A 13,962-nucleotide genomic window follows, 5' to 3' on the forward strand; every position below is an offset into this window, starting at 1 on the left:
ATAAAACTCTCTACTGTCATCCACGTAATCGTGAACATTAGGACAGACCATTTTTGGTCTCTTCTGCTTTGTAAACAACAATCCCAAGAACTTACAAGTGATCTGAGTACCCCAAAGATTCAACAGACCTAAACAAAGATGATGACACAAAGAGTATTAAAGAACTGACTACCCTTATCCAGGGCTCAGTGTGACCCTACCAGTAAGAAAAGGAATCTGCTATATTATGCACACGTAGCAGTAGCAGGAAAGTGACACAAAATAACCTGACTGTAGGAAAAGCTCATTCCACCCAAATGCTTGAACAAAGCAATGAAGGCATCATAAATGTATTACCTTAAAGCCAGCTTGCTTAAGAAATTGGCCAAGCTTACTTGTAATTTCCTGAAATCTTTCCTGTTGCCAATTAACCTAAAATAAAGCACAGATTATGATATGATAATAAAATGATAGATTTTTAACCATGACTTGAACATACAGCTGCATGTCATCAATTCTGTAGTAGAAACAGATGTGTATTTATAAACATGAGATTTCCAGGTGCATTCATACTTGAATATATAAGAGCATACACATTAGCAATTACTGATCACAAACAACACACCACCAAAATTGCAAGCCCTTTTAATTTCAACAGCAACGGTTTTTTTTTTAAGTTTACACAAAATTCAGACTCAGCAAGATATACTCAACACAGTAGTAACTTAAAACATAAATAGTCATCTTTAACACACTTTACACATTTAAATAAAACTACTGCGGTCTTGACCTGAATGACCACCAAGATGATCTTAGAGATGCCACTGAGATCAACAATTATGTGAGATTTCCACAAGTACAAAAGGGACCCCTGCTCATTTTAGCACCAGAATTAACCTTTTGTGTACTGTGAAAATACACCCATAAATGAAAAGAATGGCATCGTAAAGTCTAAATATAAGGGACAGAGCCGGAAAGCAAAAAAACAATGCTTTATTATTAGTTCCACAATACTGATCCTTAAACTTACTGTCCACAAATCTAGATAGAAGCCCTTCACTTAAACGCAGAAATTAAGCGTGTACCTGGTCCATTTTATTGACTGCAACAGCCAGCTGCGTCACTCCAAGAGAGCGCACTAATAATCCATGTTCTCGAGTTTGTCCACCTGTCTCAAATCCTGCCTCAAACTCTCCTCTGCTGGCATCCACAACCAAAATTGCCACATCAGCCTACATTAGAAAGAAAAAAAAAAAAAATCAAAAGTGGTCAAAAGGTGGAAATAATCTGGATAAACACCTCAATCAGTAACATTTCGCACACAACGTACTTTACAGAGGAGGGATCCTGATGTGCTCCAAAGGTAATTGAAACTGCTCAGTCCCATCTGTATCATACCCACTTTGCTGAGATATTATGGCATTATGTCATCTCATGTCATAAACCAGCACCTCCTGGTTAAACACAAGACAACTGCTGGTTTGGGGAACCTGTGCCCTTCAATCTACCCACTGTGGGTGCTGCACAGATCTAAACAAAAGCAGCCTGTGCTCAGAAGCTTTAGAACACAACGTATGAGCACAGTGTCCAGTTCCCCCTGTCTCAGTCTGGACACCTTGTTAGTGAGAAGCTGCAAAAATAGCAAACAAATCCCCACACTATACAACTGGGACAACCAGTTGGCTGTACGCTGGATGTGGATGCTTCACAGTCCACTCAACACACTAGAGCGTGCCAAAATCACAAGGTGGCAAAGACAAAGTAGCCTATTTTATCACCTAGACAAACTCTCTAATACCAAAGCATTAAGAGCATATAGTCTACAGTGCTGCATGAAAGTCATGCAGCATGTAAGCACTGGGAAAAAACACAGCTCTTGCTGTTAGCCTTAAATGCTGCTAATATTTCTTGCACTTTTCCTCCATTGGTAAGTAATTGCCAGTTAGATCATCATCATGTACTAAGTGAGGGCAACAGACAAGAACAACAAAGGTACTGGTGTCAACAGGCAGGTGTAGGACAATTTCATAGGCCTGAGGAGTTGGACATAACGGAAAGAGGGAAGAAAAAGTGGTATTTTCTCCCTTTCCTTAAACACCCATGCTTCAGAATGCCAAGAAAAGGAACTGAGTCCTGACTCTGAACTCTCCTCGCCTCATCCTAGGCATGAAATCCCCACAGCTCATTCAGAGACAGCAGGAGTGTGAGAACGGGAAAAGGATGACTGATGAATTTCCCCAGAGCTCCCAGCCTCAGAAGTGCATTGCAGTGAACTTCTCCTTCAAAAAAAAAAAAAAAAAGAAGACATCCTGCATTTTCTAAATTATAAATTATAAAAACAGTACCTCAGGACTTATTGAATGTGTATCAAAGGCCAGATGCTGGCCTTGATAAGGCTGATTTGCATTATGCATAACAGCAGTTGGGGATTCACCTCCTAACAGCATTCTCCACAATAAAAAGGCACTAAAGCCATTTCCAGCCATTGCTTCAGCACTGAGCCTACTCTAACAGGCAATGGAAAGTTGCAAAGTTTTAGTGATTCCTTAACAGGCTTCAGAACAGACCAGCCTCTCATCATCCTGAGAGCTGGAACACAAAGATACCAAGCTTTATGTGGTCAGCACCATCTTCTGTTGAACTGATACAATTGCTGGGGGATTTGCAACTCTTCTCTTAATACTTCTGGCCTGTGTTACTTTTCTCCCAAACGAAAAAACTATTTAAATAACAACTATAAAGAAAATAGCACATCTGAGTCAACATTTTCCACTGCTCTGAAACTAAAGATACACTTCTAATTTTTAAACTCATAAAATTGCTACAACATATATTCCACTGTATAGATGGCTGTATAAGCACTACACCATAATTTGCAAACTTCTGACTATTCTGCAGCCTAACCACTGGGTCACAAGGTCTGAGTTCTCACTCAGGCTCTGCTTCAGAGCTAAAGCAGAACTTGGGACAAATCAGTCTCCCTACAGTGTAGTTCTCTATCTGTAAGATCATACTAGCAGTACTCATCCAAGTAAGATCTCAACAAAGATCTTAAGATATAACCCATATTTCAGACTGTTGTGACACACACAAAGCAAAAACCTATACACAGCTTTGCTTTTGAAAAAAAAATTTGATTAAATCTCTACTTTGGAGAATCAATTTTATTATTTAAAGAAGGATGCCTTTAAGTGAAGAAAAATAAAATCACTCATTTAATGTCATGTAACCATGTTAATTTCCCCCACCTCTGATGTATTACTTCCACAAATAAGTAATCTATAGATTACTGGTGAGCGCCATACTTAATTCAATGGGTAGTGTCCAATACTTTTGACTTTGCCTAATGTTCCTAAAACAAGTGACATGCAGTCTCTGCAAATACCCTCTTGACAAGACAGATGCATTCTGTATAAACCTTGTTATCTATGTCTTCTCATCCCATAAAAAATACACTGTAAAACAGAAAAATGTTTTGTTTGACCTATAAATCCTTTTTCTTTAAGCTCAAAATCACTTAAAATCTTAACCTACAAGATGACTTTCACAGAACTACTCACTGAGTAGCCATATACCACATCTAAATAGCTTTCAAAGCTCAACTGCAATTTTATCAAACTGAAACTTACTATTAAATTACTTGCATAATAAAACCCTCCTCCCAAATGTTAGCATCAAAAAAATGCAACTACCTTTAATGTTTAACAAGCACCTTCTTTTTTAAATTTAGAAAACTCAAAGATATGCTAACACCATCAATGATTCCATTCGATCTTAGATTTTAAAAGAAAAAAACAATATTGGAAAAACCATTTGAGACCATCTCTACCTGTGCAGCTCCTGTGATCATATTTGGAATGAAGTCTTTGTGGCCTGGAGCATCCATCAGCGTAATTACTTTAGTCGGTGTCTCAAATTTGGTCATACCCACATCCATTGTCACTCCCCTTAAACAAGCATACAGGCAACACACCATTAAAACTGCTTCGAAAACTTCACAGAGATATGAAGTATCAAAAACACAACCATGCACTTATACACTTCATATCTTTCACTGATTTAGCCTTCACCATAGGGATACCTGCTTGTTGGAAGAGCAGACCTCTAGAGCTGCCTTTTAGTAAATCCAGTCATAAGAAAAACACCCAAAATTCCCAGTACTAACCCCATGCACCCACAGACTGTGTCCCAACAAGCACAGCGAGAACATGAAAACTGAACTGCACATTTAAATCATTACTAATTATACTTTTGATATTTAGTTCTTCAGAAAAAGGTATCATCAGAGTAAGAGAAACATAGCTGAGTTTAAAAAAAAAAAGTGGTATGGGACTATAGAGATACAGTTACATATTTGCAAAGATCCACAGGCAGACCTCCCAATTACCAAGGAAGGATCACAACATGCTTGGCCTCAGTTCCACACCTCACTAACCACTACATGTTCTGCATGATACACAGGATAGGATTCATCTCATCAAATGCAAATGTCTACTGTACACATGTCTGTATCTGGGTTAGTCATCTGCATCTCCCTTTACAGACAATTAAGAGAGATAGAAACTTTCAAGGGACAAAACATCTTGTAGTAGTAGATACTTCTAGTATGCTACTTCCAATCACCAAAAAATCCCAACAACAAAACAAGCCCCCCAAAATCCCAACGATTTACAGATGACTCCAGAAAGTTTTTCTCTAAAAATAAAAATCTCAGAGCAAAGAGAAAATAAAATCAATTGAAAATACCAATTCAGAAAACTCACTTCTTCAATACAAAAATGTAATTTAAATTTCATATTTCAAATCAATAAAGGCATTTTATAAAGCATACAAATATAATTGCTAATTTAATTAATTTGTAGATTTAATTTTAAAAGTAACACAAGTCAAATGTGATGAACTGACATTTCAATGCTTAGTTTATTACATTAATATTTTCTAACAAGTGCTGTTCTTTCAGAGAAAAAAGGTTACTCCCATTAAAATGTATTTCTACCTTTCTCTTTCTTCACCAGTTTCATCCAAGACCCATGCATAGGCAAATGAAGCTTTACCAGCCTTTTTAGATTCCTGTTCATATTTGTGCATAGTTCTTTTGTTCACATTTCCCAAAAGGTAGAGCAAATGACCCATTAAAGTACTTTTGCCTGCATCAACATGTCCTGTGGAGGAAAATAAATATTATAGCAATTTTATTCATTTATGCAACTTAGGTAGAGCACAGGAAATATACTAAACATATGAACATCACATGCACTAATAATGCTTGTGTAATCCACAGAACTTCATAATCCTGTGAGACAGAGACACAGGGAGACAGTTTATCCTTAACAGCCAGTTAGCATGACAGCCATAGAGCACCTCCAAATTCATACTAAAAACAACACGCTGCAACAATGAAACCAAACCAAACATGTTCTACTGTATGCTCAAAGGGAAGCCAAGTCAACCTCACTGTCCACGTCAAAGGCATCTGAATGTACTCCCTCCAAAGAATGCAGATGCAACTGAAAACAATATGAGATTTTCCTTCCCTGGAGTGTGGACAGTTTTGCTTCTGTATCACTTCCAGATTCAATCAACGCACTTTTTAAACTTTATGTTTGTCAAAAATGTAATTTCACAGTATTACCTATTACCACCAAATTCAGCAGTTGCTTTCCTCCTTGTCTCTTCTCCAACTCTGCTTTCACATCTATTTGTGGTTTTGCCTTGCTTGACTTTTTTGCTGGACTAGGCACCATATTCTGCTCTTCTGAAACCTGCACTACTTGAGGTGGAAGAGTAGATTTTGAGACAGCCTCAAGTACCCCAGAAGCTACTCTGGCGTCTTCAGGTAACAGTCCTTTCTGAGGTGTGTTAGTGTGGCCATTTTCCTCAGCAATCGCACTAGGGAAAAAAAGAAAACACAAAGAATGCAAATGGCAAAGAAGACATAGATATATAGGATAGAAATTGAGTTTCCCCTTCAGTATTGTGTAAGCCCCCTAGAGTATGGGATAAGCCCATTAAGGTGGAACCGATAAGCAGCTGGATACAAACTGCAGCTATACCAGCTCTGAACATCTTGTCTGAAAAGCACTGTCTATAAAAGCAAGATAAGAAGTAATCTTGTAAAATATATGAAATAGACAAACAAGCTTTCCATCGACTCTACCAGGAAGGGAAAGGACAATTATGCAGAACAACCACAGAGAGCAGGTCTCCTCTGAACTAAGAGCCCAAGTCAGCTTTGCAGCACGGATCCTGAAACAGTTTCCACATACACTAAATTACTGCAGCTGAATATAGTGATGTCCTATTGTGAGAACAGCAATACAATATAAAGAGTTGATATTAAGCACGTGTAAGCTGCAATTTAAAGTGCAATGCCTATATAGAACCGTAACAGATAATATAAGATTTATCAATATTGAAAAAAATTGTTTCATGCATAAAACAAGGCACCTAGGACTAAAGAGATTTGGATTCTCAAGCTCCCTTTTTCTAACACCTTGTTCTCCCACAGATCACCATACTAATCCTAATGGTAAATAATCCTCAATATATTATTTTCTTACACTCTCTCTTTTTGTCTCCATTTTGTAAATGAACATATTTTCCTGATTTACACAAGCTTTCTGAGAATATACAATATTATTCTTCATCTATCATAGCAAAGATGATCACTAAAAACAAACACTAAGTAACATTTTAAAGACAGCAAAAGCTTTCTTACTGCCTGACAGCTGCATGGTGAGGCATTAATGTAAGCAACAAGACAGGAACAGAAGCTCTTATTACAGGTGTGCCAACATTCTATCACAGCAAACGTCAATACACAAACCACTGATTATTACAGTATAATGAAAATCCCTACAAAACACTGTATTTAAAATTTTATCCAAGGGGAAGAAGCTTCTTTCCCTGGAAAACTGGAAATCCTTTCAAGTTCAGTACCATCATGCTGCAGACTGCTTTCTCAGGAACAGGTTCATGCAGGCTCTAAAGAGTCAAGTGTTTCCACATCCACAGTGAAATCTTCACTCTCCACTTTCTGTTTACATGCCACAATTAACTACCCAGTTTTAATCTTTTCAATTTCTACAAACAAAACTATTTGTTTTGGTACTTTAGAATCCCACATTGTGACATCTCAGCTTTTATTTGACATTCCTTCTCATTTTCTGTCTGTGTAGGCGTATTTGCACTGCATTGGTCCCTTTCCATTACACAGATCTCGTGGAACAATACAGTCTAAACATGCTAGTCTACTGAAGAGTTATGATCTAAAAAATTAAATATTATAAACGTTCAGGTCAAACGCAAACTTAGCCTCTCATTACAGCACTAAGTAACATGGGACATCATAGCATGATGGCATTGAACTTGAAAGGATTTCCAGTTTTCCAGGGAAAGAAGCTTATTCCCCTTGGATAAAATTTTAAATACAGTGTTTTGTAGGGATTTTCATTATACTGTAATAATCAGTGGTTTGTGGCTCTCCCTTCTTCCCCACAGTTTTAGAACCCACCTGTGTTATCAGTACTGCAGCAGACTGATTGATTTTGACACCTTTTCATAAGGCCCAAAGCCAAGTCTTTCTCTTGATTGTGAGACCAAAGCAGAAATTCCAACACTCATATTTTTGGCTACAGTTCCAAAACCCAAGGTCAGGCTCTTGCTTCAAGGCTGGATACCCAGGCATGCTTCTCAAATTAGCTAAGCAAACAACCTGTTTTATGCCAGCCTTGATGGTTGCAGGGGTTTAGATGGTACCTGTGCTTCTGCAGAATGGATAGACAATTCTGTATAAAGCCTATTTGATATTAAATAAAATATAGATGCATAAAGTCTATTTATATTTTTGTATTGAAGTATTTTCTAAAAAGAAGTTACCCTATCAAAATATTGTAAACCGCTTGAAGGAGAAGGACAAGTTTATATCAAACTATTGCCTTAGGTCACACAGTCTTGACATTCCAGAATTCACACTACAAAGCCAAGTGTTCTGTATCACCAACTACCGCTCCAATGTTATAGATAACATTGCAGCTTGACAAGCTGAATAACTTTTATAATACCTGATTCTCTAAACCAAAACCACAGTTGGCCATCACTGCTCTACATGTAGCTATGAAGAACGTTGATTACACATTAATTATTCCACAGGAAAAATATACTACAACCATTTATGCTTTCTTTTACTGGAAAAGGTAAGTGCATTTCTATAAGGATGAACAGAAGGCTCTGCTTCTAAAATTACTTAAATAGTACATTAAGTTTTAGTTGAAAATCTACTTAGGAATGGCAAAACAATTATTTTTGCCAATGTCTCTGCAGGAAAATGTTACTTCATGAAAACAGACTGGAAACAATCAAGCTGATAGAGGGTAAATTTGCAGAGAATTGTGGTAACAAAGTTTTCTACATATTTTAATAACGTATTTAAAATCATCTGAATGATGTAAAGTATACCAAATAATTTTGGTCTCAATCATTGAAGAGAGTCTCATGTATTTACAATTAATTTGCATTAGACAACTTTCATCAAGATTAAGACTCTTCCATCTTTTTCCCTTTTTTCAGGCAAACTTCACTTCAGTCTCAGCATAATATCTAGCATGTTCACATTGAAGTACCAGGACTAGTGCCAATATGCAAAGGTCACACTGTAATGCAAATATGGTATTTTACATTGGTATCAAGTTTTCTTCCTTGAAAGTCTAATATTTGAAGTTCTGGAGGAAAGTATTTGTGTAAGAAGTCATATCAAAGCAGCCTTTACAGCTGGCAATAGTTTTCTCTCCTTTTCAGTGTCTGCATTTCTTCCCAAACCAAATTTTCAAAAGAAAAAAAGAAAATTAAAAGGTAGTTATTTAGATGAAGCTGAAAGCAGTATGACCTAAAAACATAACTCTCATGGTTTTCTATACCTTTCCAAAATATATTCAAGCATTGTCACATCAGCCTATTAACAGACAAGAATGTATTTTCAAAGAGAGGTTATTTGTAAGCTTCTAAATTTTATGTCATTAAGTTAGCTAAATATTCTTTTTCTAATCCCAGATGCTAATAAGATCTTCCTGCAGGCCAAAGCCTATGTCAGTAAGGATTCCCCAAAACAGGATGGATTTTGTGTGGTAGAATTCAAACTAATGACAGCACCTGAAAGAACGATGGTTATTGCCAGAAACAGTAAATACTCTCTCATTTCTAAGTAGCTTTTATTGCAACCACCACTGCTTAAGGCTGCCAAATAGCTTTTATTTTGGGTGGTGCAAAGAAAAAAGTGCTAGATACAAATGAAATGAGTGAAACATGACTCCAGCCATCTTTAGGACTTGCTATTTTTTCAAGGGTACAGTATTTGAACAGTCAGTACACTGCTAGAGTTTTAAAAGTTTCAGATATTAGTGTGTTTTGGAAACTTGGAAACAACTTGTGCCATGATTAATCTAGACTTGCCATTCCAGAGAATAAACACCAGAATGGACAGAGCGTATGATCTACTTACAGAGTATCTCTAATAATATAATTCAGCTTCTTGCTGACCAGTGTCAGGGAAAGGGAGAGCAAATTTATTGCTAGGTACCTAAACAGGAAAGTGGGCAGATGAAATTCCAGTCTCATGGAAGTACATGAAGAGAAAAACAACAGTAAGACTCTGACAGTTTGTTATGCTTCACGGCAACTAGATGAGTAATTTATTAAAAGCTTCATAATGGCTCAGAAAAATGCTAAGGAGCTCCATTTCTGACAGTTAATAAACAAAATGAATGACATTGGAAATGCTCTTCAGCAAGCCTCTTCCCACAAGGTTTTCCAAAATTATTGAATTGAAAATTTCTGTCAGAAGGCAGTACCTAGTGTGTCACTAGTGCAGGCAGTTCAGGATATAACCAAGTCAACTGCACTAGAAAGCATTTTTGGTAGCAAAGTTCCAGCTTGGTCTGAGCCATGATGACCTACCATATGAAGAAAAATTTATATTGGAGGAAGACCACTTCCTAACCAATTGCTTGCATTGTTGTTTGAGAACTCGATGGAACTATCAAAAGCAGTCTCAGTTTGCCAGCCACTGCTAGCTGGTAACGTGGAGCCATTGATTGATTATGCAACTCGACTTCTTTGAAAGGACAGAACTATCATGAACCTTGTATGCCCACTGCAATCACGTACTCAAGAAAGCTTGACCATCAGCAATTCACACACAAATGTCAAAACAGCTCTTTTGGAAATCAGCAGACAAACCAAAGCCTGGCAAGTGCCAACATTTAGTCAAAATTAAAACTGCCAGGCCAGAAACTTCCTATGCTGCCTTGCCAACAAGGACCACAACAGTAAACTGAATAAAATGTTATGGTTACATTACTGGGGAATATTAAAAAATACAATGTATGTTGTTATAAGATGTGTTAGAAGGCATTCAATCTCCCATAAGTATTGAAAGGTTCACACTACTATGCATTCAAAGAGGAACCTGAAAGCTTATCTGCTCAATATTAACTCTTCAGAATTTAGCTTTTAAACATTAATTTCAATCTTCTAGTCTGGATGCTGGGTGAATTATTTTTACAGAACCGACTCTTTCGGAGTACTTACAGTCATTACAGAAATGTCTGCATTTATTTCCCCTTTCAAAATTATTAATTACAAAATATTGGTCATACTAGTTAAAATAATCAACCCTTTTTGGTCACAACTTCTTCTGACTTCCTTTATTACTTAACAGAAAGAAAAAGCCTAGTAAACAGTTTTGCTAGAGCACCAGTTTACCAGCAAATTCCATTTTCTGTAGCCAATCCCACTAACACACAGCAACAAAGGCAATCAATGCTCAAAGCAATTAATGACTCCTAATAATCCATCCATTTCAAATAAGATTCACTGATCAATATGAGGTTATGCCCCATAAAAAGACTGACATAGACTGAATAGCTAGTCAAAGAATGGGTTTCTTGGCTACTCCAGTGTTGCTGCTTCTAAAAACATGGTCCAAAAATTACCTTTAAGATCCCATAGTGGTAACAACAAAAACTAGTTCATATATACTATACAACCCCCTTCTAATGGTATCTGCACCAGCACCATGCAAATATTTTGGGGTGAAAGTAGGGGGCAGTCAAAGACATTTTAGAATCCATTTAGAATGCTTTGAGTAATTCATACTAGTGCTTTTGGTCAGTGACATAAACTATGTACTTAAAAAGCTGTATTATTATAAACACCCTGTATTAAATTAACAATGAAACAATAACATAAAAAAGGTATGATAAGGGTCAAAGGAACAAGTCTTTCTTAGGTGTTAATAAACACAGATTCCTTCTGCTCCCTAACAGGTTATCCCTATCCTGCTATTAATGCAGGAGGTAACTGCAGAAGAAAAAAACCAATCCTAATACTCATTGAATTGAGGTGGAGGTTCATGATTTGTTTTGTTTTTCAAGTTTAGAAATAGATGATTCTCTGCTTCTATAAAGTCAAAGTCATAGGCCTTGGCAGTGCCTCCACAGCAGTCTGTTGGACAAAAAAAGAAAGGAGGCCTTCATCAGACTCCTTGAAGCAAGGGTCATTAAGACATGCAAGTAACTTTCCCATTTAAATTCTATCTTCTTCCATATTCATTGATTGGCTGTGCCCCAAATGTCATGCTCTTTTAGAGATCATTCTACTTCTTACTTATTCCTCCCACTTAAAGCTAAATACCTAATGTATATCCAATTTCTATAGTAAAGGGAAGTTTGTTTTCAGTTAGTATTTCAGCAGTACCACTAAGTGAGATGAATTAAAAACCATCTTCACAAGCACAGAATGACAGAATAGTTTAGGTTGGAAAGGGCCTTTAAATGTCATCTAGTCCAAACCCCTTGCAATGAGCAGGGACAACTTCAACTAGATCAGGTTGTTCAGAGCCTGGTCCAGTCGGATTTTGAAAGTTTCCAGGGTTGGGGCATCCACCACTTCTTTGGGTAACCTGCTCCAGTGTTTTAACATCCTCACTGTAAAAAACTTCTTCCTTACGTACGATCAACACTCTCTTGCAGTTTAAAACCATTATACCTGTCAGAACAAGCCCTCCAAAAGGTCTGTCTCCATCTTTCTTATATATCCCCTTCAGGTACTGGAAAGCTGCAATAAGGTCACCCCAAAGCATTCTCTTCTTCAGGTCGAACAAGCCCAGCTTTTCTCAGGCTGTCTTCATAGCAGAGGTGCTTCATCCCTCTAATAATCTTGGTAGCCTCCTCTGGGCCCACTCCAAACAGGTCCATGTCTTTCCTGTGCTGAAAACCCCAGGATTGGATGCAGCACTTGAGATGGGGCCTCACAAGAGCAATATTAAGGATTTATCTAAAGCATTTACCAACAGGTCATGAGGGCTTGGTCTTTTTTCTGCCACTGAACTGTAAGCAAGCATGAAACAAACTATTTCAGTGTCCCTGAAAAGAAGCAGAATGGCTGAAGACCATGTTGCAGACAATCATCTTTCATCAGAGACTGAGTCATCACTAGCCTGTCCAAGAATTACTTTAGTCTACAGATGAGGAAGCATTTTTCTTATCTCCTCCTTCCCTGTGGAGCAGGCACACATGCTAAGTATCAGAGATACAAATTCTGTATTTGCTCTTTTTTGGAAACAAACATTTAAATTAGTCATTATGACAGACTAAAAAAAAAAAATCAATCACAACTACTTAAAACTAGCTGGCAGATTGTCTTCACTCACTTAATATTCCTTTCTATTTATAAACTTCTATCCAAATTAAATTACTACATGAAAGCCCCCTTGAAAAACTCCAGCTTCTGAGAAGTTTAGTAGGAACATAAGAGATGAAGGTGCCCCAAACTTCATGATCAAGTCCAGTTTTCAAACCCAGAGACACTGATTAGTAGACAGCAAGGGGAAAAAAAATTATGCTTCCTTTATATATTGCAACTCTCAAACAGTACAGACAAAAGATTTTGAAAGTCACAGAAATTTTTGATTTGGAGCTTACTGTACCTAAGGAGACTGAATGAAGGTGATGTTTTTTAGCAATGACATTTAGCAGCATAAAGGAATAATGACATCAGCTTCACGCCCTGTATTAAATGTCCTTAAGCAGAAACTGCTTGCTTTCCACTCAGTTATCAAACAAGCACAAGATACTGTAAAATAAAGCATGCTGCCCTTGTACTCCCAAAAATGCTTTCCAGACCAGAACCACAAACATTGAAGGATGAGGTGTGATGTTGGCACTTACACTTGAGAATTTTTTGACCTCAGGATGAACTATGGAATCTCTTGCCACAGATTAGGTGGCTATTATAAGACTGGGCTCAAAAACAGAATAAGGGTACCTAAGTAAGAAAAATACATTGACCTTTCTTAATAGAAATAGACAAAACCAAAAAGAAAATAAAAATTGTGGGGAGGCACAGAACACTACTCAGTGATATTTTGTGGACCACATTCCCAAAATACATGCCTTGTCCTTATATATTTCTTTAACTATTCACTGCTAGCTACTGTTGTAGGTAGACTCTGATCCAGATGTCTGTCTTCTTGCTCTCATGAGACATCACCCTCAACAGTTCCAAGTCAGGATAAAATTAGAACCACTCTAATTTAGCTATAGCGTAAGCAGGACTGAACTCTACAACAGTTGTACCCTGGACACCTGTTAAAGTTAATAAAAGCTGCAGAGGAAGGCAAGGTTCAGCCATAAGTGATTGTTTTCCCCATTAACTATTCTTAAATATATTACTTCCTTTGAAGAACAAGCAATTACAGTTAAGATTTATTGATTTCATAATTCCACTTAGAGAACTAAATTTAAAATAAACGAACCCCAAGAAAGTTCAGTATTCTATGAAGCGGATGTTTAAATAATCTGACTACCTGATATCTCTATGCACTATTCATAGTGAAAGGATTTGTTAAATTCAAAACGTGAGGTACCATCTTCTGAAAGTAATTCTGAGTCAAACAAGAAGCTGAGATGGTTAGTTCTGAAGAGAGAC

The 13,962-nt window shown here is 37.2% G+C and overlaps 1 protein-coding gene across 2 annotated transcripts in view; it reads right to left on the reverse strand.

Annotated features, from left to right (window-relative positions):
• The window catches only part of HBS1L (HBS1 like translational GTPase), a 59,615-nt gene that overhangs the window by 11,259 nt on the left and 34,394 nt on the right, over positions 1-13,962 (reverse strand). For both annotated transcript variants that reach the window (XM_032101788.1, XM_032101790.1), the window contains 5 exons: positions 5,612-5,868; positions 4,976-5,141; positions 3,809-3,926; positions 1,065-1,211; positions 337-411 (listed from right to left, as the gene is read on the reverse strand). In XM_032101788.1, the coding sequence (XP_031957679.1) occupies positions 337-411; positions 1,065-1,211; positions 3,809-3,926; positions 4,976-5,141; positions 5,612-5,868 (763 nt within the window). The remainder of the gene's footprint in view (positions 1-336; positions 412-1,064; positions 1,212-3,808; positions 3,927-4,975; positions 5,142-5,611; positions 5,869-13,962) is intronic.

This window comes from Corvus moneduloides, chromosome 3, assembly GCF_009650955.1.
Source record: "Corvus moneduloides isolate bCorMon1 chromosome 3, bCorMon1.pri, whole genome shotgun sequence".
Lineage (NCBI taxonomy): Eukaryota > Metazoa > Chordata > Aves > Passeriformes > Corvidae > Corvus > Corvus moneduloides.